Here is a 25781-nt window from a genome sequence, read left to right on the forward strand (position 1 = left end):
GTGACGTCACATGTGTTGACAGTGAAACAGCTGCTGCTTGTTGTTGTTGTCATAAAAACTTGTCCAGTTATTGGCAGCGGCTGTTTCAATACAGTCTGATGGGTTATCACTATTGATTACTCTAGTTATCGATCGGCTTGTCGCTCTTTAACATTGATGTCAGGAAACAAAAGCACAAAGACGCTCAGGTTAAACGGACACCAGAGAATCGATGGAGGTTTTGATTGATAAATAAATAAGTAATATTTCGGGACTGTAAATAAACATTTTTTTTCTGTGAATCAGCAACTTTATTTCGACTTTGAAGACATTTTTTTCTAAAGATTAAATGTGTCTTCTACAGTTGAGCTCAGACTTTACCAGGATGTTTATATTTATTCAGGGTCGTTTCGCTGAGAGGGGGAAGCCCTGACACATTCACCCCTGGAGCCGCCCGGAGCCGCGGTCCGGCCCGCTGTCGGCTCCGGTTCCTCGGCCCGCGGAAAGTGTCTGTCTCGGGGCTAACGCTGCGGCTAATGTTAGCTTGCTGATGCGCTTGGTGTTGACTGACACCCTGTGGCGGCTCTGATAGCAGTTAGCCGCCTGGCCTCGCTGCCATTTCCAGCAGCGGTGTGTGTTTTGTTTGGTTGCTGTTAGCAGCAAGATGGCGGCTCCCATCCCGGCGCACAGACCCTCTGCTCTGCACATTTAAAACAGCTTTCAGCCTCCACAGTGCCCCTCACACTGATGCACGGAGCAGCCGTGCAGCGCACTCACCCGCAGCTGGATATGCATTTCTGTTTCTGCTGGTTTCTGCTCGCCTGAACAGCTGCCGGCGGCTTTCTACCGACTCCGCACAGCGTTCACCGGGCTAAAATGGCGGACTGTCTACTGCAGTCTCTGGGCTAGCTAACATCAACACTGATCCCTCTCAGAATCACAGACTGGAACATCAGAGGAGGGCGTTTATTCTCCCCGTCTAATAAAAGTTACTGAAACTGTGGCAGACAGCTGATCACTTGCGCAGAAAAACTATTTCAGAACTGCTGGCTAGCTACATAGCCCGTTTCGGTCAAATTAGCTGGCTAGTTAGCCTCAGGAGCTAGTTAGCAGGCTAATGCTAGCCCTGAGCCGCTATTAGCGTGCCAGAGACGGTTATTTTTTTTTAACTTTTTGACACAACTCTCGACTGAATTTGGATTTGTCTCCCTCACTGAAGACCGGGAGACCCGGACCCTGACAGCAGCGCCATGGCATCCGAACCCGCGACCCCCGCGGTGCTACAGCCCCGCTGGAAGCGCGTCCTGGGCTGGACCGGCCCGGTGCCGCGGCCCCGGCACGGACACCGAGCCGTGACTATCAAAGAGCTAATGGTGGTGTTCGGCGGAGGGAACGAGGGGATCGTGGACGAGCTGCACGTCTACAACACAGGTAAAGGTGTAGCCGAGGAGTGTTTTTTTCTCTGTAAAATATGGCTCTTTGTGGAGGTTATGAACAGATGCTAGCCGTGCTACGTTAGCGTCTGTCAATGCTAATTGGAAGCTAACCGTTACTTAGCTAAGTTTGCTAAAGAGCTAAAATATTTTGTTGTGATTTTATTCTGTGGCTGTGATTGATACTGATGCTGGCTGTAAAGATTGGAGGTTTAGCCTGCTAGGCTAGGTTAGCTCATGTTCTTCAAGCTAACGAGGTAGCCGCTCCTCCGCATGCTAATGGGATTAGCTAGCTGTTTAGCTAACGGAGCGACTCTGGAAGAAACAGAGAGAAATGGCGCGTTTTTACTGAAAACATTGTTGACGTCACGCAGACACGCCCCTCTGCTGCAGCAGCCGGAAGGACGGAAACAACAGTCTGCGTCTCACGTGACATCTTTGGACCCAAATTGAAATTGTGTGTCTCACACGTGCGTCATTCACTTAATAATAATAATAATAAGTGAATTTATGGATGTGCGGCTGTTTGTTACTGTAGCTCTGTTTCACTCAATGAACCAGGATGAACTTCAGAAAAGGAGAAAACAGAACAAAGTGATATCTGTAATAGTGTTTATTTTATGAATAAACATGAATAACGTTCGAGCTGCTCTTATTCCTATTTGTCTAATTTACAATATTACAGTCAGCTGAGCAGTCAGTCAACAGATTCTGATGGAGGGGTGTTGCTGTCAGGTGCAAAACTGTTCATAAGACACACCTGTGGCTCCTCCCTCCTTGTCTCAGTGATCAGAGGCTCATCGATGATGAACCTGGATCAGTTTCTGGGTCAGACCTCTTGTCTTCCCCCCCCCTCTTCCATCCTGGGGATATTTCACTGTGTAGTTTCAGGAAGTAAACCTGTACACTGTCTAACTTGTCGCCCCCCCAGCTACCAACCAGTGGTTCATCCCTGCGGTGCGAGGTGACGTCCCCCCCGGCTGCGCCGCCTACGGCTTCGTGTGCGACGGGACGAGGCTGCTGGTGTTCGGGGGGATGGTGGAGTACGGCAAATACAGCAGCGACCTGTACGAGCTGCAGGTCAGTGATGTCACTGCAGGGGGCGGGGCCTCGGGACACTGACCATCACTCAGATCTCAGATAGGCATTTCTGACCCAGCAGGTAGAGAGCTAACTGATAAATCAGTTTGAAAGTGCAGTTATAAATTGATTAATTGGCACGTCAGTAATGCATTTTAAAATCACATAATAAAAAGAACATTAGCACTAATAATCATTTCCTAACTCTGTCTTTAAATGACAAATTAATACTTGAATTTTAAAGATCATTATTGATTAAATGAACTCTGGGACTGCGCCCAAAGTACTCAGAGCCCAGCTGCACAGGTTGGTTCAGTAACGATCTCGGGTCACTTTCGCTTTTCCGGGCTGGAAAACAAATGAAAACTCGAAGATGGTTCCAGCAGTATTCTCCCATCATGCAACACTGTGGGGACGTCGACTGAACAGACGTTTGAATCATTTTAATTTTTCTAAAACTCTTTCAAATGTAAATAAGACATTTGGTGAATAATTATACTGTTTTCACCTGTTATTGAAGGAGAGAAGGAACACATCAGTACGACATTAACTCCAGTATATGTTGAGTTCATGTTCGTCTCGCTGTTACTGTGTGCCGTCCAGATATTTGGACAAATTATATTTTGATGTTTGGCAACATTGTTCTGGAAACTTTCATGCCAGTAAAGCTCTTTGAATTGAACTGATGACCGTCGGCCTGAAGAAACGGCTCTGCTCTGAATAAGACTCAGAGCTCCGCGTGGGGCTGAGCCACCGAGATCACGATAAACTTCTTAACGATGTTCCAGTGGGTCCCAGTTTACCTGGCGGCCGCTGATACACCTGACCAGTCTGTAGCCTGTACTTCACTGTTCGTTGTCTCCTTCAGGCGAGTCGCTGGGAGTGGAAACGTCTGAAGGCCAAGGCTCCAAAGAATGGCCCGCCCCCCTGCCCCCGCCTCGGACACAGCTTCTCTCTGATTGGCAGTTGCTGCTACCTGTTTGGAGGACTGGCCAATGACAGTGAAGACCCCAAGAACAACATCCCCAGGTAGACAGAGAATGAACAAATAGTTTTTCAAAATGATGTGAAAATATATCTATCTTATAGAAATGTGTATGAAGGGGTTAACGCCACCTTTCCCTGTCAGGTATCTAAACGACCTGTACTGTCTCGAGCTGCGGCCGGGCTCCAGCGTGGTCGGCTGGGAGATCCCGCTGACTTCAGGGCCGCCGCCGCCGCCTAGAGAGAGTCACACTGCCGTGGTGACGAGCGGCCGCGCAGCCAACAGACTCATCATCTACGGAGGGATGAGCGGCTGCAGACTGGGAGACCTGTGGGTGCTCGACATAGGTGAGACACGTGAGACGCAGGTGAGACAGGCTCGACGTAGGTGAGACACATGAGACGCAGGTGAGACAGGCTCAATGTAGGTGAGACGCAGGTGAGACAGGCTCGACATAGGTGAGACACATGAGACGTAGGTGAGACAGGCTCGACGTAGGTGAGACACATGAGACGTAGGTGAGACAGGCTCGACATAGGTGAGACACATGAGACGTAGGGGAGACAGGCTCGACATAGGTGAGACACATGAGACGTAGGTGAGACAGGCTTGATGTAGGTGAGACGCAGGTGAGACGCAGGTGAGACAGGCTCGGCATAGGTGAGACACATGAGACGTAGGTGAGACAGGCTCGATGTAGGTGAGACACATGAGACGCAGGTGAGACAGGCTCGACATAGGTGAGACACATGAGACGTAGGTGAGACAGGCTCGATGTAGGTGAGACACATGAGACGCAGGTGAGACAGGCTCGACATAGGTGAGACACATGAGACGTAGGTGAGACAGGCTTGATGTAGGTGAGACGCAGGTGAGACAGGCTCGACGCAGGTGAGACACATGAGACGCAGGTGAGACGGGCTCGATGTAGGTGAGACGCATGAGACGTAGGTGAGACGGGCTCTATGTAGGTGAGACGCAGGTGAGACGGGCTCGATGTAGGTGAGACACATGAGACGTAGGTGAGACAGGCTTGATGTAGGTGAGACGCAGGTGAGACAGGCTCGACGCAGGTGAGACACATGAGACGCAGGTGAGACGGGCTCTATGTAGGTGAGACGCAGGTGAGACGGGCTCGATGTAGGTGAGACACATGAGACGTAGGTGAGACAGGCTTGATGTAGGTGAGACGCAGGTGAGACAGGCTCGACGCAGGTGAGACACATGAGACGCAGGTGAGACGGGCTCGACGCAGGTGAGACACATGAGACGCAGGTGAGACGGGCTCTATGTAGGTGAGACACATGAGACGTGGTGAGACGGGCTCGATGTAGGTGAGACACATGAGACGCAGGTGAGACAGGCTTGATGTAGGTGAGACACGTGAGACGGGCTCGATGTAGGTGAGACACATGAGACGTAGGTGAGACAGGCTCGACATAGGTGAGACACATGAGACGTAGGTGAGACAGGCTCGATGTAGGTGAGACGCAGGTGAGACAGGCTCGACATAGATGAGACACATGAGACGTAGGTGAGACAGGCTCGACATAGGTGAGACACATGAGATGCAGGTGAGACAGGCTCGATGTAGGTGAGACGCAGGTGAGACAGGCTCGACATAGATGAGACACATGAGACGTAGGTGAGACAGGCTCGACATAGGTGAGACACATGAGATGCAGGTGAGACAGGCTCGACATAGGTGAGACACATGAGATGCAGGTGAGACAGGCTCGACATAGGTGAGACACATGAGATGCAGGTGAGACAGGCTCGATGTAGGTGAGGCGCAGGTGAGACAGGCTCGACATAGATGAGACACATGAGACGTGGTGAGACAGGCTCGACATAGGTGAGACACATGAGACGTGGGTGAGACAGGCTCGACATAGGTGAGACACATGAGATGCAGGTGAGACAGGCTCGATGTAGGTGAGACGCAGGTGAGACAGGCTCGACATAGATGAGACACATGAGACGTGGGTGAGACAGGCTCGACATAGATGAGACACATGAGGCGTGGGTGAGACAGGCTCGACATAGGTGAGACACATGAGATGCAGGTGAGACAGGCTCGATGTAGGTGAGACGCAGGTGAGACAGGCTCGACATAGATGAGACACATGAGACGTAGGTGAGACAGGCTCGACATAGGTGAGACACATGAGACGCAGGTGAGACAGGCTCAATGTAGGTGAGACGCAGGTGAGACAGGCTCGACATAGATGAGACACATGAGACGTAGGTGAGACAGGCTCGACATAGGTGAGACACATGAGATGCAGGTGAGACAGGCTCGATGTAGGTGAGACACATGAGACGCAGGTGAGACAGGCTCGATGTAGGTGAGACACATGAGACGCAGGTGAGACAGGCTCGATGTAGGTGAGACACATGAGATGCAGGTGAGACGGGCTCGATGTAGGTGAGACACATGAGACGCAGGTGAGACGGGCTTGATGTAGGTGAGACACATGAGACGCAGGTGAGACGGGCTTGTCTTTAAGTGTCTAATGAAGTTGGAGTATACTTGATGTCAGCACAAAGTATTTAACCGTCTCCAGCTGGTCTGAAACATGAGAATCTTTCCGTCCATCACATGCAGCCAAACTAAACTGTGCCGATTCTGATTGGTTCCTGTTGTGATGATGTCACAGACTCACTGACGTGGAGTAAACCGACGCTCAGTGGAACCGCCCCCCTCCCCCGCAGCCTGCACTCGGCCACCACCATCAACAACAAGTAATACTACACACACACACACACTACACACACACAACACACACTTTGTTAGTTCATCTGTTAATCTGACATTTACACTGGAGTCTCTCACATGTCTCACCTGTCTCACCTGTCTCTCTCCCTCCACCTGTCTGTCTGTCAGGATGTATGTGTTTGGAGGTTGGATTCCTCTGGTGATGGATGACGTCAAAGTGGCGACTCATGAGAAGGAGTGGAAGTGCACCAACACACTGGCCTGCCTCAACCTGGGTACACACACACACACACGCACACACACACACACGCTCACACACACACACGCTCACATGCACACACACACACACACACGCTCACACACACACACTCTCACTCACACACGCACGCACACACTCACACACACACACACACACACACACACACACACACACACACACACACACACTCACATACATACACACTCACATACACACACACACACACACTCACACTCACACACGCTCACACACACACACACGCACGCTCACATGCACACACACACGCACTCACACACACACTCTCACTCACACTCTCACACACGCACATACACATACACACACACACACACACACACACACACACACTCACATACACACACACACTCACATACTCACACACACTAGTGACTTCAGGAAGACGACACTGCAGCATGACCACCTGTCTGTCCACCTGTCTGTCCACCTGTCTGTCCGTGTGTGTGTAGACACGATGTGTTGGGAGACGGTCCTGATGGACAGTGTCGAGGAGAACGTCCCCAGAGCTCGAGCAGGTCACTGCAGCGTCGCCATCAACTCCAGACTCTACATCTGGAGCGGCAGAGACGGATACAGGAAGGCCTGGAACAACCAGGTGTGCTGCAAGGACCTCTGGTACCTGGAGACAGGTGAGGAGGACAGTTTAATACGGTAACACCTGGAGACAGGTGAGGAGGACAGTTTAATACTGTAACACCTGGAGACAGGTGAGGACAGACAGGTGAGGAGGACAGTTTAATACTGTAACACCTGGAGACAGGTGAGGAGGACAGTTTAATACTGTAACACCTGGAGACAGGTGAGGAGGACAGTTTAATACTGTAACACCTGGAGACAGGTGAGGAGGACAGGTGAGGAGGAGTTTAGCCATGTTTCCACTAAGCAGTTCAGTCCACTTCAGTTCTTTACACATTATGGTGATTTTGGCGTTTCCATTGTGAGGCGTGGTCCCGACAGGTCCCGACAGGTCCCGACAGGTCCTGACAGGTCCACTCCATATGGAGCTGAGCCGATACTACAAGGTGGCGTTAAAACTCTGCAGACCACTGATTGGTCGGAGAGGAGCGGAGGAACGGGTCAGCTGGCAGGAAATGTACAGCGCAGGTTACAGCGTGTCAGTTAATAAACGCTGCAGCTCCTCCAGACCTAGAAACGTCTCTGTTGTTTCCCAGCTGCTGGATCAGGGAGGGGGTTTGGCCCCCGAGGCCCCGGGAACAGCCCCGCCCACATTTAAGAGTACGGTCTGCGGTGGAAACGCAGATCTAGGGTTTAGGCACGTGTAGGTACGGTTTCACACCGAAAGTGTTGGGTGGAAACGCGGCTTTTGATACTGGAACACCTGGAGACACGTCTCACCTGTCTGTCTGTCTCACCTGTCTGTCTGACCCTTTCTCACCTGTCTCTTCTCAGAGCGTCCCTGCCCTCCCTCTCGGGTGCAGCTGGTCCGGGCCAACACGTCGTCTCTGGAGGTGAGCTGGGGGCCGTCGCAGACCGCCGACACCTACCTGCTGCAGCTGCAGAAGTACGACATTCCCGCCACATCTGCAGCCGCCTCACCTGCCTCTAGCCCTGCCCCCAACCTTGTCCCCAAGAGCCCCGCCCCTATCGCCACGACACCGGCTAACCAAACTGTCCCGCTGTCCGGCATCACACTGGTCCCCTCCCCCACTGCGGCTGCTGCTGCTGCTAAAGCACCAGGTAGGTTTCCGCACCTGTACAGGTAGATCATCAGGTGATAAGAGCAGCTAGATCTGAATGTTCCTCACCTGCTTCCTGCCTCTCTGCAGCTGTCCTGAAGGTGGCGGCAGCTCCAGGTGCAGCAGGCGGAGCCTCCATCGTCACCGTGAGACAGGCCACTCCCAAATCCCCGGTCGCTGTGACGACGCTTCCTGCAGGTGTTCGTATGATGGTACCTGCGCAGGCCGGTCAGGGGACGGTAAAGACGTTTTTAATAATTCTCATCTCTTAACTCAAGGTCCACTGGATTTTTCTGGAGCTTTTAACCACATTTTATCAACTTCATCAACAGATGACGTTTGCTCAGTTGTCATGGAGATGGATCAGTTGTCCCCATGACAACTGTTGTGACGTGACCAAGTTCCACCTTTAGGTCATGTGATACCTGAACCGTCTCCATGACAACTGAGAGATGAGGTCCGTGAGATGTTTGAAAGCTCTGGAAACAGCTAGTGACCGGATCCCACGCAGTATGAAAAAGTATGGACTTTGATTTTAGTAACTTCCAGCTCTGGATAAGTTCCAGACTACCGCCCCAATTCTGTTGCCCCGGTGCCGCGTGAGAGCGCACGCCACGGCGGCCCGAGGGCGAAAGCAAGGCAAGAAGTATGGCGTGCGGCTGAACGCACACCCGTACGCACAGCTGCCTCTGCGGCGTCGCAGCTTGTCTCAACAGTTATGAGCTACGCAGTTATCAGAAAAGTAAACCGCGTAAGGAAACCTTTATGGCTGCGCTCATCGTCGTTTCCATGGACACAGTGAATAAACAAGGCTGCACAGACGCCGTGAAAATGAAACGATTTAACTTTATTTATAAAAGAGACTATTTGTTGTACATGTTTTATGTGAATCAAAGTCAGCGGACGTGTTTTCTAGTTACCCGGTGAATTGTACATGAACGTCCCTTCTGTTGCGGTTGAAGGTACGCAGGTATTTAAACTTACATGACACTGACCTGCACTGTTTTAGCGCTGCAGCTTGAATAAAATGCTGTGCGTTGAGCTTGTCTGGGTTTGGTGTTGATTGATTTGTATGAGCTGCAGTAACTAGCTACAGTCTTCTGGCAATTCTTTGGCAACACAGTAGCGTCCATACTCAGAATGTAACATCCATGTTATTGACATAATAAACATCTAGCTATTTGTACTCGAATGTCAGATATGAATATATACCGAGAAGACTGGAAACGTGAGTGTCAGTAGACCTCGAGTCCCGGTGTTTCTGTGAAACTGCTGTTTCAAATTGAGCTTAATGTCCGTTCTTGACCTTGGAAAATCTTAGCACAAAGTCCACTTACTGGAACTTCTGGTGCTTTCAGCTACATCCCTTGGCCTTCCTCATTGGCTTGAGTCTACTCAGTTGTCATCAGTTATATGGAGTTATACGACCACCTGTTGTCATGCGATCACTAAACAATTTCCATGACAATGGAGCAACTCCAGACGCTGTTGAAGGCCACAAAATGTGACTGCAAGCTCTGGAAAATTTTGTTGAGAATTTTTTGTCAAGAACTTTGACTCTCAACAGATTAATCCTTGTTCTAACACCTCCCTCCTCCTTCCTGTCTGCTCTCAGCCAATAGGAAGCAGTCCTCAGATGAGCGGCATGGCGGCGTTGGCGGCGGCGGCGGCAGCGACTCAGAAGATCCCTCCGTCCACAGCGGCGATGCTGAACGTCCCTGCAGGAGCAACAATTGTAAAGACAGTGGCTGTGAGTCCAGGATCCAGCAGTCTGCCAGTCAAGGTGGCCGCTCCAGTTACAATGGTACCGTACGCAGCTGTCATATTACTGTTGCTCTGGGAAATATATACACGAGTTAATTTCTTTTATTTGTCCCCATTAGTTTCACCGCAGGGGGCTGGTAAACGCCAGTAAATAGTCAGCGCCATCAAGTGGGATGAACTGAATTAGCCACCAGCTAGCGATGACGCTACTTGAAAGTAGGCCTGCGTGCGTGTACTCAGGCTCAGGCGTTCACAGACTGACTGCTGCATTTTATCTGCTGTGGTTAATATCTTGAACAAAACCTAGCTAACTCAGGGACGTCATAACTAGCCACCACACTGATTTACGTGGTTAACTAGCCGTGACATACAGCCATAATTAACATAGCCTACATTCTTCACCAGCCTTCATCCACCTTGTGTCGGGTCGCTCTGCGGACTGGACGCAGAGACTAACGTTAAACTTTCTGCTGAGATGCTGAAGCAGAGACGTCGAGCCATTGTGGTCGGCTGGTTCAGCTTTACAATGGACGCTCTGCGCAGAGTTTTCATGGACACTTCCTGTCTCTTCTCTGCGCCCCTCGCTATCGCGTGTAAAGGCGTCGCAGTGTAAAGGCGTCGCAGTGTAAAGGCGTCGCAGTGTAAAGGCGTCGCAGTGTAAACATTATACAGTGTAAAGGCGTCGCAGTGTAAACATTATACAGTGTAAAGGCGTCGCAGTGTAAACATTATACAGTGTAAAGGCGTCACAGTGTAAACATTATACAGTGTAAAGGTGTCGCAGTGTAAACATTATACAGTGTAAAGGCGTCGCAGTGTAAAGGCGTCGCAGTGTAAAGGTGTCGCAGTGTAAACATTATACAGTGTAAAGGTGTCGCAGTGTAAAGGCGTCGCAGTGTAAACATTATACAGTGTAAAGGCGTCACAGTGTAAAGGTGTCGCAGTGTAAAGGCGTCGCAGTGTAAACATTATACAGTGTAAAGGCGTCGCAGTGTAAAGGCGTCGCAGTGTAAACATTATACAGTGTAAAGGCGTCACAGTGTAAAGGCGTCACAGTGTAAAGGCGTCGCAGTGTAAAGGCGTCGCAGTGTAAACATTATACAGTGTAAAGGCGTCGCAGTGTAAACATTATACAGTGTAAAGGTGTCGCAGTGTAAACATTATACAGTGTAAAGGCGTCGCAGTGTAAAGGTGTTTTTTCTCCGTGTGTCTCAGGTGAGTAACCCAGCCACTCGCATGCTGAAGACTGCTGCTGCTCAGGTGGGCGGAGCCTCTGTAGTCTCCACCCCCGGGACCCCCAGCCGACCAATCATCACGGTCCATAAGTCCGGCACGGTGACGGTCTCCCAGCAGGCTCAGGTGGTCACCACGGTGGTGGGCGGAGTCACAAAGACCATCACTCTCGTTAACAGTCCACTCAGTGTGGGAGGAGGCGGAGCTCTGGTGAGTGATGTCACCTGCTGGTCACTGAATGAAAACTATTTTTACTATCACCACCTGAGGAACTGGCTATTTTTTCACTTTGTCTCATAAGAAATATCAAGTTACTCAATGCAGAAACAAACTGTAATAACCATGAATCAGAAATTCTAAAAAGGCACAATCAAATAAAAGATATATATGACATTTTTCACAATGTTTTGACATTTTGAACATTAACCGATTAAATGAGACGTACATTAGCATATGAATGGGTAATCAGAGTAACCGTCAGTTGTAGTCCTAATATGTGTAAAAATAAACAAAGGGTTTACCTGAGTGAACAATAATAATGAACGTCAGGTGGTTTAAAGCATGAAGAGACAGCAGCAGACTACATGGGGATTTACACAATATGCTTTTGTCAATATAACATTTATCCATTAAGACCTTTTCTAGTGTAATGATAATATAATAGTCATTAAAAGTAAATTAAAGTAAATGTCATTAAAAGTATGACTCATTAATATTTTTTCATTACACCACATTAGAGTGAAAGAGGATGAGGAATCATTTCTTTCTGTTGCTAACAGAAAGTTCAAATATAACACGGTTCATGTTTCCCCGGACGTCAGATGCTGTTTAACAAACTACTTAAAATTGCTGTTAAATTCTCTAAAAGGAATTTATGCACATTTGTGTGTAAATTATAATTAAAAACCTGAATCAGAATATGTGATCAAAACCTTTTTGATGCCATTTAGGAAGAAAATGTGACACATTATAAATATTAAACCCTCAGACAGACCTGATGACATCACTCCTCCCTCTGTTTCAGTTTGGTAACCTGGGTAACCTTGGTAACCTTGGTAACCTGGGGAAGGTGGTGTCAGTGGTTCAGACCAAACCAGTTCAGAGTGGAGCAGTTACTGGTCAGGCTGGGAGCAGCCCAGTCACCCAGATCCTCCAGGTACTGGTTACTGAGGACACGCGCACACACACACACACACACACACACACACACACACACACACACACACACACACACACGTTAACGCCTGACAGCAGACATTAACACCCCCCCCCCGCCCGTATCAGACGAAGGGCGCTCTCCCGGCAGGAACCATCTTGAAGTTGGTGACGTCAGCAGATGGTAAACAGACCACCCTCCTCAGCACCGCGCAGGCCGGATCCACACCAACCAAACAGACCATCCTGGGCGTTGCCCCGGCAACCTCCAAACCTGGCACCACAATCATCAAGACCATCCCAATGTCGGCGCTACATGGGGGGGCAGGTACAGGAAAAACACACCTGAATGCCTGAGCTGCTTTTCATTTTAAATTGGGTGATTGACTGAGCGACGCTCCTCCCCCTACAGGTGCTAACAGTCCAATCACGATCCTGACCACCAAGATGGTGACACCAGGAAGTGCTGGAAAAATCATCACCACCGTCCCCAAAATCACTGCAGCTGGACAGCAGGGGCTCACACAGGTAACACACACATCTACGGCACACCTGGCTAACCAAAACCATTCAGTATAACTCTGGAAAGGCAGTTAACACACGGGGACTCACTAATACAAGCCAAGAGAACAAGTGGGGGGGGTAAAAACAAAACTAATCAGGAACCAAAATACTGTAAATTGAAAGAATATACTGGTGAACCTCTTTAACTGCTTCCCCACGCTGCATGTAAGTGAACATTGTTCGGACGCCTTGTTTCTTAATCCGAATCAGGTTTACTGCCAAGGAGGTTTTCACATACAGGACTTTGGTATTTTGGTGCAAAACAATAAACGTAGTAAGTAGAAAATGTAAAGAAAGATAAAGCAAGTGCTACAGGTCAAGAAGCATAAATAGACAATTAAATGTGAAACAATATTATAAATAATAATTATTATATATACTTATTTAAATGAAAGCGCTGTGCAGTTAAGAGTATAAGATTATTTGCAGTGTGCATGATAGTAGTCCAGGAGATGCGGACTTTACGTTTATATAACGTGTAGTTAGCTAAACTAAACTGGTGGCTGTAGTTTTTAAAAATCGCTCACGTTTTTCACTTCTTACTGTTAAAAAAATGACCAGCTTTGAGGCTCTGATGTTTCTTATCTGAGTTTTCTGATTTCATTGCTGCTGCAGTTGTCAAGTATGATAAGGTGATTTTAATTTCCATGTTGGTGATGCAACAAATGTCCCAGCAAGTGATTTTATTAGTGTAACTGAGTCTTTTAATGTTTTACAACATGTAAACAGTCCCACTCATGATGGCCATACACTTGACCTAGTGTTCACCTTGGGCATGACACTTAGTTCTCCAAAACTGGATGATTTTATCTCTGATCATAAATGTATTTTGTTTTTTAAATCCCACCATTTTAGCCCAGAAGCGCAGTCAGTCTACTTTTTGTGTTGGATCAAGAAGGATTATCCTTTTCACATATTGATGACATGGTGAATAATTAATGAACTGTGTGCGTCTGCTCTAGATGCTGCTGACCCCTTACGACCAAATCAGTTTTTGAGACCAATTCTTCTCCGTGGCTAAATGATGACAAGCAGAGCGTAGGTGGAAAACCACGCGACTGCTTGTCCATTATAATCGAATGAAAGACTTGATGGTCTTGCTGAATCAAAAGATCGAGGATGCACAAACAGCCTATTTCAATAATCTCATCACCACAAACAAACACAATCCGAGGTTTCTTCTTAAATCTATTGACCGCCTCTTAAATAATTCCGCCTCCTGCATGTCCTCACCTTTGGTGGTAGATTGTAAACATTTGTTTATCCTTCTTTGTAGACAAAATCAACAGAATAAGAACTTCTATCCCCCCCACAGCCTCCTTTGACACTATTGACCACGCTACTGTAATTGATCGGTTGGGATATCTGGTGTAGCACAAACGAGGTGTCCACCTGTGCTCCTTTGACTTGTGGGGGGCCTCAGGGGTCAATTCTCAGACCCATTTTATTTTCATTATATAAGCTCCCCGTCAGGGCACTTGATCCATCAGTTCAGCTGTGTGTTTTATCAGCGCTACGCTGATGACACACAACTCTACTTATCCGCCTGGTGATCTCTCAAATTTAACTACTCGGCACACGTGCCCGGCCGAGATTAGTAACTGGATGTCTTCCGATTAAATTTACTATTCAGTTCAAGATCCTCCTCCTCATTTATAAGGCTTTGAATAATCTTGCTCCAGAATATATTAGTGAGCTACTAATGCCTTATACCCCTGCTAGGCCACTCGGGTCCTCTGAACGAGGCCTGCTAGTTGTACCTCGTTCACGACTGAAAACACGAGGGGACTGTGCGTTCGCTGTCCTGGGTCCCGGGCTGTGGAGCAGCCTCCCCCTGAGAGTCGGGTCAGCAAACCCCTTGGATGTTTGAAGTCACAGCTGAAGACCCATCTCTTGTGTTTTTGTGCTTGAGTCATGTACACTATTCTGTTTTATGTGCGTTCTTTTCTTTTAACTTTTTATCCTGTTGTAAAGCACTTTGTAACCTAGGTTTTGAAAGGTGCTATATAAATAAAACTTACTTAGTGGGGGGTTAAGGTGGTGTGAGAGTCAGTGTCAGTGGGGGTCCCGGGCCTTGTTCATGAAGCCGGCTGCAGTCAGGAAGAAACTGTTTTTGCAGCGTGAGGTTTTGGTCCTGATGGACGCAGCCTCCTGCCGAGGGGAGTGTCTGAAACAGTTTGTGTCCAGGGTGGGAGGGGTCAGCCACAATCTTTCCTGCTCGCCTCAGAGTCCTGGAGGGAAGGTAGATTGCAGCCAATCACCTTCTCTCTCTCTTCTTTTTTTTTTTTTTTTTTAAAGATTATTTTTTTGGCATTTCTGCTTTATTGTGTGATAGTGATAGCTGGAGAGAGAGGGCATGGCATGCAGCAAAGGGCCGTGGGCTGGAATCGAATACATGGGGCGTGCGCTCTACCAGGTGAGCTGCCAATCACCTTCTCCTTCAGCGTACCAGATGGTGATGGAGGAGGTGAGGATGGACTCAGTAATGGCGGTGTAGAAGTGCACATCATTGTCTTTGGCAGGTTGAACTTCTTCAGCTGCCGCAGGAAGTACATCCTCCGCTGGGCTTCTTTGGTGAGGGAGCTGATGTTCAGCCCAGGAAGCGGAAGGTCTCCACAGTGTCGACTGGGGAGTCACGGAGGGTGATGGGGGCGGGTGGGGCCGGGCTCTTTCTGGTAATCCACTACCATCGCCACGGTCTTCAGAGCGAAACATGTGGGTCTGTTTTCAGGTGGTGTTGAAAGGAGCTCCGGGGACGCCTGGTACGATCCTCAGGACCGTCCCAATGAGCGGAGTCAGACTGGTGTCACCGGGAGCTGTCGGCACCAAACCCACCGTCACCACACTGGTCGTCAAAGCAACCACAGGTAAACACTGGTCAGATGCTCTTTACTTCAGGAGGAGTCCCTCAGCTGTAACACTGACCCAGCTTAAAGGGGACCTTTTATGCTTTCCCTTATTTTCATATATATTTATAATGTTACAATGTCGGATGTTCATATTAAATGTGACGGTGTAGTCCCTCATTCGTCCAGCAGTGATCTGTCGTAGAAAAGGTTTCAGTCGTAGTCATCTGGACGCTGTTTTCAGAATCAAGACGTTTCGGCTCCCATCCGGAAGTCATTCTCAACACTCACATTTGAGAATGACTTCCGGATGGGAGCCGAAATGTCTTGAACGTCTGAAACCTTTTCTACCATATTAAATGTGGTTCACTGCTGCCGAGTCGAGAGAGAAACAGCGCCTCAGCTGCAAACGTTCAGGGGAAAAGTTCAACGTATCCGGTGAAAAAAACAGCGCCGCCGTCTGCTGAGCTGCAGAACGATGACGAGATGCTCTGACGCCGACCTTTCAATCTGCTACTGACAAACTACAGCTGGCTAGCTGCCTCGCTAACACAGCAAACAGTTGTGATAAGCATGAGTGGCGTGACGGTTGTCAGGGACAGGGTTGTAATACTGGTCACAGCGGCTCGCTGCCCAGGAAGTTGGCCAATCAGAAGAAAGTGGGCTTTTAGGGAGGGGGGCCTTAAAGAGACAGGAGCTAAAACGGCTTGTTTCAGTCAGGATGAACTGAGGTGCTGCATAAAGATAAATAAGGATTTATTTTTTTTACTGTGAATACAAATATAGAGCTGGAAATGAGAACAATAGGTCCCCGTTAAAGGAACAGTTCTCTGTCTCTGAGTGGACGGACTCTGACAGGTGTGTTTGTGTCTCAGGTATGTCCAGTCTGGGGACAGCAACAGGAAGCGTCTCCACCACGGTGGCAGGAGGAGCTGTCTCCACTGCCAACGCCTCCCTGGCAACGCCCATCACCACCCTGGCAACCATCGCCACGCTAGCCAGCCAGGTTACCACAGCAACCGCCACCCCCACAGGACCCAAACAGGTAACAAGACTGTGCTATACTGTAGTAACACTCTAGGTTTGTGTCTCTGTACTGCGCTATAGTACTGTAGTAATAAAATATCCAGTTTTATTTATACAGCACCAAATCATAGCAGAAGTTACCTCAGGGCACTTGTCATATAGAGCAGGTCTCTGTACTGTAGTAATACTGCAGTACTGTGTCTGCAGGTGACTCTGATCACGACTCCCAGCGGTGCAGAGGCTCAGCCGCTGGTCCAGGATCTGCCCGTCTCCATTATGGCTTCTCCTACTTCAGAAGAACCTGGAAGTACTACAAATACTACTACTACTACTACTGCAGGGGGAGAGGCTGGAGACACTGCAGCTGCTACAGGTACAGTACTACTACTACTACTATCACTGCAGATACTAGTATTAGTTCCAGCTACTGTTCAGGATGGAGCAGGATACAAAGATGAGCACTGATACTGCAGTACTACCATCACAGTGCAGTAAACTGTTGTAGCTGATGTGAATAATCAGGTGTGTTGATGATGTCACTGTGATGATGCTGCAGTGACGTTGGTCTGCTCCAACCCGCCCTGTGAGACCCACGACACCGGCACCACCAACACCGCCACAGTCGCCACGGCAACCATGGGTGGTAATGACAGAGCGTGCTCCAACCCGCCCTGTGAGACCCACGACACCGGCACCACCAACACCGCCACAGTCGCCACGGCAACCATGGGTGGTAATGACAGAGCGTGCTCCAACCCGCCCTGTGAGACCCACGACACCGGCACCACCAACACCGCCACCGTGGCCCCCGCCAGCCTGAGCCCGGTGCTGCAGGTGAGCTGACTGTGAAGTGTTTATAATGTCAGTCGGTACTGATCCGGTTCTGTCAGTGTTTACATCCTGTAGAGCAGCAACGGTAAACGAACAACATTAGATGGAGGGAGTCTCCACCTCCTGTAATGAGCTGATGTGGTGGAGACGCTGCCACACGTCAGACGGTGTTGTGTTGACGTGGGAAGGCGCTCAGCAGTGACATCAGCATAAATATGGGGCCATTGTTGTAGCAGAACTACTCACAGATGCGAGTGGAGAGTTGTGTATCTCAGTCCGTGTGTGCGTAATCACATTTGTGAACGTGTAGACAAATCTGTAAATCTTTATCTACATAAAAAGTAGTGCTGTCAAAATTACCACGTCTTGCGATTAAGTTGAAATATTTAACTCATTAAAAATATTTAACGCGATTAACGGATTGCTGTCTTTCTGACACTGTAGCGGCTCAGTTTAAAGCTAGAGTGAAGATACTGGTATCATATGAAACTAGACGACCTAGGGCATCCATTGGTACCGTCGTGCTATCTTGTCGGGAAGGAGGCAAAATAACGCTCCACAGTCAGGCTGAAGTTTGGCGAGGGGAAAGGGTCCCTTTGAACTCTCTGTGAATCAGAATCGTTCCTTGTTCTGTTTTCATATCTGTTGTGGACCTTGTTGAAATTCAGCTGGCACTACTGTTAACTGTCATTTATATTAGTGCACAGAAGAAAGCTGATATCTAATTTTAATGGCCTTGAAATTCAGCTGGCAATTTAACATATAGGCCTGGGTTTTATTTCGTTCGTTCGTGCAGATAAGAATTACGCCTTTCAAGCTGACAGTCAATGGCCTTGATGGTTTTATTGAAACTGTAGTTCACAGGAGAGAATCTGTGTTCAAAGTTAAAAAGATGCTATTAAACAATAGTATTTGAATTTAAATATACCTCCGTGGTGTTGATTCTACATTAATTCCGTGATTTTACATTTTAACATCCATGGCGAAATGTCAGGTCAGTGCTGTATACCCAAATAATGTAATAAAACGGGATAAAAATATCTTTTTATGATATTTTTGTCCCACGGAAATGGCTGCAGACTCTTAATGTACGACGTTACACCTGAGCAACATGTGAAATACTGGAATAAATCAGAATCAGCTAAACTGGCCAACTATGTGAACACATACAAGGAGTTTGACTCACGAGGACAAAAAAGATAAGGAACTATTATACATACAAGCAGGTGAGAAATGTCTTGTTCCTGTACAGTCGTTGTGTTACATGTCAGCCCTGTGAAACAGACAAACAGCTGCTGTGTCAGGTAACAGGTGAGCGGTGGTTGAATCTGAAACCTTCAGGTGCTCCTCTCTCCTCCTCAGGTGAGCTCCAGCCAGCCTTCAGCTCAGCAGTCTGCTCCTCCACATCCTGTCAGTCTGAACGGAGGGAACACCTGCTCCAACCCGCCATGTGAGACCCACGAGACAGGAACCACCAACACCGCTACCACAGCAGGAGCTGGAGGACTCAGACAGGTGAGAGAACACCTGAATGCAGACTGAAGGTGTGCACTGATGATCGGTGATTGGTTAAACCTGTTTCTGCCTCCAGGTGTGTTCCAACCCGCCATGTGAGACCCACGAGACAGGAACCACCAACACCGCTACCACAGCGACAGGTAACCTGCTGACACACCTGAAGCCTCATTTCTAACCGTTAAAACGTGCGTACGCCACTTCACACAGAAAAGATTTATAAAAACAAACCGGAAGTTATAACCCAGACGTAAGAACACTTTTAGAAAGTGGAGACAGTGAAGCACTGAACTAAAGTCAGTTTTCTAATGATCCTCGTCACATATTTCAGTTCTCTGAATGTCCTGATTCACTTTCACAACAAGCGAATGTCAACGCCCCCTCCTGCCAACATGGAGGCGGGGTTTATGACCTGTACTGCAGCCCGCCACCAGGGGGCGATCCAGATGTTTTCGCTTCACTGCTGGGGAGCTGACATGTCGTCCATCTTTATATACAGTCTGTGCTTCAAACGTGTTACATGTTGATGTTGACGGATTTATAAATGGAGAACTGCACAGTTGGATAAATTAGTGTGTCCTTTCTTTACCTCAGCTGCAGAGGTACCAGGCCTTTATCTGAAGCAGGCTTATATCAGAGACGGGCCTTTATCTGAAGCAGGCTTATATCAGAGACAGGCCTTTATCTGAAGCAGGCTTATATCAGAGACAGGCCTTTATCTGAAGCAGGCTTATATCAGAGACGGGCCTTTATCTGAAGCAGGCTTATATCAGAGACAGGCCTTTATCTGAAGCAGGCTTATATCAGAGACAGGCCTTTATCTGAAGCAGGCTTATATCAGAGACGGGCCTTTATCTGAAGCAGGCTTATATCAGAGACGGGCCTTTATTTCTAATTCACTCTGTCTGAAGTATCTTTGGTCATATTTTAGTCTAAAGCCTCTTTGTTTTCTGATCTGCTCCTGTTTGCCCTGGTAAACTGCGTTGTTACTGCATTAGTAATTATTATTAAAGAGTTTCAATAAAGTATTTCTGATTCTGATTATGCTGTTAATACACTTCCTGTATACGCTTCAAATTAAAAGCCCTCTAGCATTTTAGTGTATAGATTTCCTTCATTTCCTGAAGAGGCTTTTATTGTGTAACATGTGCAGGATCGTATTGTGGAAAATTCGGTGACTTGCACGGTTGTCAAATTTCTCGAATGTAGCTGCCGCCATCTTGTGGCACTTGGCCGTTACAACAGAATACAGTTTGGCTCATTAACATACAGACACCCGCAGTGACTGAAATAGGACAATAAAATGAATCCAGAACAACAAAGCGTTGAAAATAAGTTGGCAGCACATGATGTAACAGGCACCAGGAGTTCGTCCACGCATGTTTTACACCATTTATAGCTTTTGTGTGGACCCTAAACATTTTTCAACTTGGAGTCATGGAAAAGTTCTGTTGTTCTACAAAATGACGAGCAGCTTGTTTTCTGAAATGTGACAAAAGCCTTTAAAATGTGTTTCTGACGTCCTGAAACTGTCTGCAGCTGTTGGTCCAGTGAGATCAAAGAGAAACGGTGGCGTTGCTGCACAGCGAACCCAAACTGTAACATTTAGTGTCACCGAGTGTTTAAGAGCGTCGCACATGGTGCGTTCAGCAGGAAGTGACGTCACTTCCTGTCCTCTGTCTCCAGCTCAGCAGGGTGGAGACGGTCTGCAGGGAGACTCCACAGACCCCTCCTCCTCCTCTGACCCCGCCTCCTCCACCACAGCCAGTCAGAGCAGAGCTGTCACCACGGTTACACAGGCCACACCCACACCTGGGCCATCCATACCTGTGAGTGACGCGCACACAAACACACAGCGCCTTAATCATCATTATTACATCATCATCTCTGACGTCCCATGATTCCCTCTGTGTGCAGGAGATCTCTTCATTGGTCGGAGAGGGCAGGGCGGAGTCCTCTGAGGAGGCTGTTGCCATGGTGACCGCAGCAGAGGGGGAGGAGCCTATGCAGACGGACAGCCAATCAGGGCATGTGATGTCATCAGAAGCCTCAGTGTTACAGGTTCATGTGGAGGGCAGCGAGGCGGCAGCACAGGTACGCACGCACACACAGAGACACACACACACACACACACACACACACACACACACACACACACACACACACACACACACACACACAGAGAGACACACACACACACACACACACAGATAACCAATCAGCTCGTCCCTCTCTCAGATGGACAGCGGTCTTCCTCAGGAGCTGATGTCATCTGAGGGGGACGGAGGTGAGCTGGTCTCCGGGGCGACGACCCTGATGGTGACGGGACTGACCTCGGATCAGCTGGCTGTTACCACGGCAACAGAGGAGGCAGTTCACCAGGCGACAATACAGGCGGTCCTGCAGGCAGCAGGACACATCGGTGAGATACACAGAGAGATACGCTGTGTGTGTTTATTGATTCAGTATTTATTATTGATTTAACCAGGAAGTGTCTTGAGTCTCACTACAGGAGTTCACACAGAGCCGCATGATAAAAGCACAGCGCACACCTTAATGTTCGAGATGAAGTGCGTCTCAAACAGTCTGAAGATGCAGTTTAGTCCGGTTCAGAACTGATTCTGCGTCTTGTGGATCTGGTCTGTCGGAAAGAGGCGAAAGCAAAGAAGTCGCTGTCTTCACGAGCATTTGTCTCGGTGCAGGAGACGCGTCGGTGGACCAGCCCATCCCCATCGTTCTGACCCAGCAGGAGCTGGCAGCTCTGGTCCAGCAGCAGCTGCAGGACGTCCACAACCAAGCAGAACCAGCAGAACCAGAACCGCAGCACAGCAGCGTGCCCACAGGTAGACCCCTGATGGGGACCCACGTGATCCGCAGGTCCTGAGTTTAAAGGTCGGAGGTCACAGTGGAGTCACACTAATCTACAGCTATTTTGATAATCACTTCATTTTATTACGCAGATCTTTACTCAGCGCTTTGCTTTTCTTTGTCACATCGTTCGAAAAGGAAAATGTTTGTTGGTCAAATAAAATCATCAACTGACCAAATAATCGTTAACGAAGACGAGCGTCAGTGTCGCTGTGTGATGACGCTCAGCTTTAATAACAGACGTCACATTCTTTATTAATATAATGAAGAAAATCAGTTCAAAAGTAAATATAAAGATATTTATCTGAACAGCTGATGACTGAAGATATTTGTGAAACTAACTTGACACAGCGCTGATCGCCGTTGAAAGAAACGGCGAGATGTAATAACCGATCGTCGCTCTGGCGACTCGCAGTCTGCTGACCTCCTCCCTCGTGTTTCCCAGAGGGCCTTGCTCCAGCAGACAGCCTGAATGACCCGACGGCAGAGAGCAACGGACACGAGCTGACATCATCGGCAGTGACGAGCGCCGTGGCCCGATTGGCCAGTACGTTTGGCCCCGCCCCTCCTCTGACGGCCAGCCCGGCTAAGATTCAAACTGCTGCGCTCGCCGAGGTGACCAATGGCATAGCAGCAACTGCCGGGGTGAGAGACGCAACGCTGCAGAGCGACAGCGGGGGCTAACAACATGCTAACAACATGCTAACAACATGCAACTCTGTGTGTGTGTGTGTGTGTGTGTGTGTGTGTGTGTGTGTGTGTAGAAGCAGGGCGTCCAGGTGAGGTCATCAGCGAGGGACAGTCAGTGGTACGACGTCGGCATCGTCAAAGTGACCAACATGGTGGTCACTCATTACTACGTCCCCTACGACGACAACATGGCCGACGTAAGCCCTTCCGCTCGCCGGAGCTCCTCACTTGTCTTCATCGCATCATTTCACGACGACAGACTTTGACTCAAACAGACGCCTCGATCCGTCTGTCTCCTCCTCGACTTTCTTAAGACGGACTCCTTTGCTTTGAATTCTGGGTAAATTAAGAAAAACATGGCTGCCGCTCGGCGGGAGCGACTTACTGTCTGACAGACTCTTAATGTGGAAGGACTGACTGTCACCGTGGAAACATGGCTCTCACAGCTGTGTTTTCAAAATAAAAGCACAGATGACCTACAAACTTAACTTCACCTGAAACATCGTCACAGTCTCTACAAGGTTTTACTGTACGTTTGATCAGATTATTGATCAGATATTGATCGGGACATTGATGATGATGTTGCTGATGTGTGTCCCTGCAGGATGACTCGGGTGCGCTGCCAGACTACAGTCAGATGAGAAAGGTGGAGCTGCAGCCGGGGACCGCCTATAAGTTTCGGGTCGCCGGGATCAATATCTGCGGGCGCGGTGCGTTCTCGGAGGTGTCGGCGTTTAAAACGTGTCTTCCCGGTTTCCCCGGAGCGCCCTGCGCCATCAAGATCAGCAAGGTGAGACACACTTCCTGTTTGGGATGTTGAGAACCGGCAGGACGTGTTTCCCTGATGTCACGGTGTTGGTGGGTTACCGTGGAAACCGTGATCAGTGGCCGCACGCCACCTTTTCCTTCAACGCTTTGAGTCCTGTCGACTTTTCTTCTGTTTGAGCTCTGCTTCCGCTTCTCGTGTCTCCGAGTGTCTCTGTGCACCTTTACCTTTCCCACACCTGCTCACACCAGTGGCCGCTTTATTAGGTACACCTGGACAGCCTGACGCGGTCCGATACAACGGTGCTCGGTTGTGGTTAACACGGGCAGAGAGGCGTTTATCGGACCGCGTGTTTATTGCCGTTTTATGTGTGTGTGTCATATTTAGAGGTGTTTCTAATGTTTTGCAGAACCTGGACGGGGCTCAGCTCACCTGGGAGCCTCCTGCCGTCACATCGGGGAAGATCACGGAGTACTCTGTGTACCTGGCCATCCAGTCCAGCCAGGCCACCTCCTCTGGTTCAGGTTCCGGCCCGGCCCAGCTGGCCTTCATGAGGGTCTACTGCGGTCCCAACCCGTCCTGCCTGGTCCAGGCCTCCAGCCTCGCCAACGCCCACATCGACTACACCACCAAGCCTGCCATCATCTTCCGCATCGCCGCTCGCAACCAGAAGGGCTACGGGCCGGCCACGCAGGTCCGGTGGCTACAAGGTGAGCGTGATAGCAACCAGCAGGGCGGTAAAAAGTAGGAAGTGAGAGGAACAAACAAGTCGTATCACTGATGTCTGTGTGTCTTTGTCCTCCGGTAGAAAGCAGTAAAGACGCCAAACCAGCAGCGAAGAGACCAGGAGCTTCTCCTGATTTGTAAGAACTGATTATATTTACACATGCAGGAAATAAACTGTCTATGGTACGATCTGAATGCAACATTGAACATTTTCAAAGTAAAGTTGCTGATTGTCCAAAACAAACAGTGTTGTGTTAAAAGCTCAGTTTAATTATTGATTCTAGTTAATATATGACCTTTGTACCGTTGCATGTAAAGCAGCGGGGGAAACTGGAAGACGTGACTTTGAAATGTCGTGAATTTCCGTAACACTGCTTTTATTTTGAAGCACCGTCTCCCGCTCCCTGGTGAGCGGCAGCGACTTTACGGTAAAGGCAGCCTGTTGGTCATGTGACCTCACCTGGCAGGTGTGACTGCAGTCACGACGTGTGTTGTGCAGCGAGTCAGTTGTAACTTCTTGCTTCTTATTTCACCGAGCTTCACGCAGTCAAACGTTTGTTATTCTAGTTTTTCAGTTCGTTAAATAAAGTTGAAGAGCAGCTCAGAACCTCTGGTCTACAGGTGAGGAACCGCGAGGAACGTCAAGTACTTCATCAGGTGGTTCAGACAGTAAAACTCGATTATACAATGTAATACCAAATACATACTTACAACATTACTACGTCACATTTCACTTAAAGCGACTTAAAATAAAAGCTTTTAAACTCAATAACTCGTGAAATGATTCAGCACTTTATCAACAATGAAACCTGCAGGAATATTTAAATCCTCTCCGTCACATGACCTCGAGGACCGCCTGTCTGTGCCCTGCTGACATCACTGTGACATCACCAGAGGGCGTTTAAATCAGTGAAATGTCCCTTTAAATCTCGTCAATACTGTGTATTTGTTTTCTTGTCGTCAGTAAACCTGTCGGACCAAAGAAGTTCAGAACCGACCAATAGGAGGAGCCAACGTTCTGCTGCGGACTGTGATTGGTTGCCACCGTCTTAAGCTCCACCCTGCAGCTGGTTACCATGTCGACGAGGAGGAGGCAGGGCAGCTTCCTGTCCCACAGGAAACAGACAAAATAAAAGACTTGTAGGATATTTGTACATTATCGACCAATCAGAACTCTTTTCTTCTTCTAAGGTGTTTTTGTTGTCATGGAGACAGCGAGGGGCGGAGTCCACAGCTTTTCACCTTCAAATGTCAACAATAAAGTTGTTTATTACACGTAGATGTAGCTGTCTGTGTCTCGCCCCGTCTCTGAGGTCGTGTCAAAGGTCGCCGCGCTGTCGGGGGCGGAGTTTAAACAAGCTCTGTTGTAAATTTTCTTCTGTAGCATCAAAAGATTTTGTTTTTCCTTGACGTCTGTATGAAAAGAAGTTATTTTTTCTTCTGTGGTTTCTGTTTCTTCTTCTGTTGATTAAGTGTTGGCCGCAGTGATGCAGCTCACCCATTGGTCAGTTTGTCTGAGCAGGAAGCGAATGATTTTTCAGCTGTTTGAAAATCGAACCTGTTTGTGAATATTCTCTTGAACAATAAAGATTTTTAGAGCATTTTTTTA

General features: G+C 48.6%; 1 protein-coding gene across 1 annotated transcript in view; it reads left to right on the forward strand.

The window, feature by feature from the left end:
- LOC122882852 (host cell factor 1-like) overlaps positions 1-25781 on the forward strand; it is a 26701-nt gene extending 920 nt beyond the window's left edge. Inside the window, exons 2-31 of the mRNA XM_044210717.1 lie at positions 1199-1410; positions 2344-2492; positions 3361-3521; positions 3622-3824; positions 6138-6222; positions 6365-6471; positions 6941-7120; positions 7902-8189; positions 8279-8427; positions 9804-9992; positions 11168-11395; positions 12210-12341; positions 12470-12668; positions 12753-12868; positions 15636-15771; positions 16626-16795; positions 16984-17149; positions 17333-17610; positions 18970-19122; positions 19199-19265; positions 20809-20951; positions 21040-21216; positions 21361-21544; positions 21825-21965; positions 22436-22635; positions 22755-22877; positions 23285-23470; positions 23856-24156; positions 24255-24309; positions 25137-25781. Of these exons, the coding sequence (XP_044066652.1) occupies positions 1230-1410; positions 2344-2492; positions 3361-3521; positions 3622-3824; positions 6138-6222; positions 6365-6471; positions 6941-7120; positions 7902-8189; positions 8279-8427; positions 9804-9992; positions 11168-11395; positions 12210-12341; positions 12470-12668; positions 12753-12868; positions 15636-15771; positions 16626-16795; positions 16984-17149; positions 17333-17610; positions 18970-19122; positions 19199-19265; positions 20809-20951; positions 21040-21216; positions 21361-21544; positions 21825-21965; positions 22436-22635; positions 22755-22877; positions 23285-23470; positions 23856-24156; positions 24255-24309; positions 25137-25176 (4887 nt within the window). The 5' untranslated portion in view covers positions 1199-1229 and the 3' untranslated portion in view covers positions 25177-25781. The remainder of the gene's footprint in view (positions 1-1198; positions 1411-2343; positions 2493-3360; positions 3522-3621; positions 3825-6137; positions 6223-6364; positions 6472-6940; positions 7121-7901; positions 8190-8278; positions 8428-9803; positions 9993-11167; positions 11396-12209; positions 12342-12469; positions 12669-12752; positions 12869-15635; positions 15772-16625; positions 16796-16983; positions 17150-17332; positions 17611-18969; positions 19123-19198; positions 19266-20808; positions 20952-21039; positions 21217-21360; positions 21545-21824; positions 21966-22435; positions 22636-22754; positions 22878-23284; positions 23471-23855; positions 24157-24254; positions 24310-25136) is intronic.

This window comes from Siniperca chuatsi, linkage group LG10 (genome assembly GCF_020085105.1).
Source record: "Siniperca chuatsi isolate FFG_IHB_CAS linkage group LG10, ASM2008510v1, whole genome shotgun sequence".
NCBI classification, from domain to species: Eukaryota; Metazoa; Chordata; class Actinopteri; order Centrarchiformes; family Sinipercidae; genus Siniperca; species Siniperca chuatsi.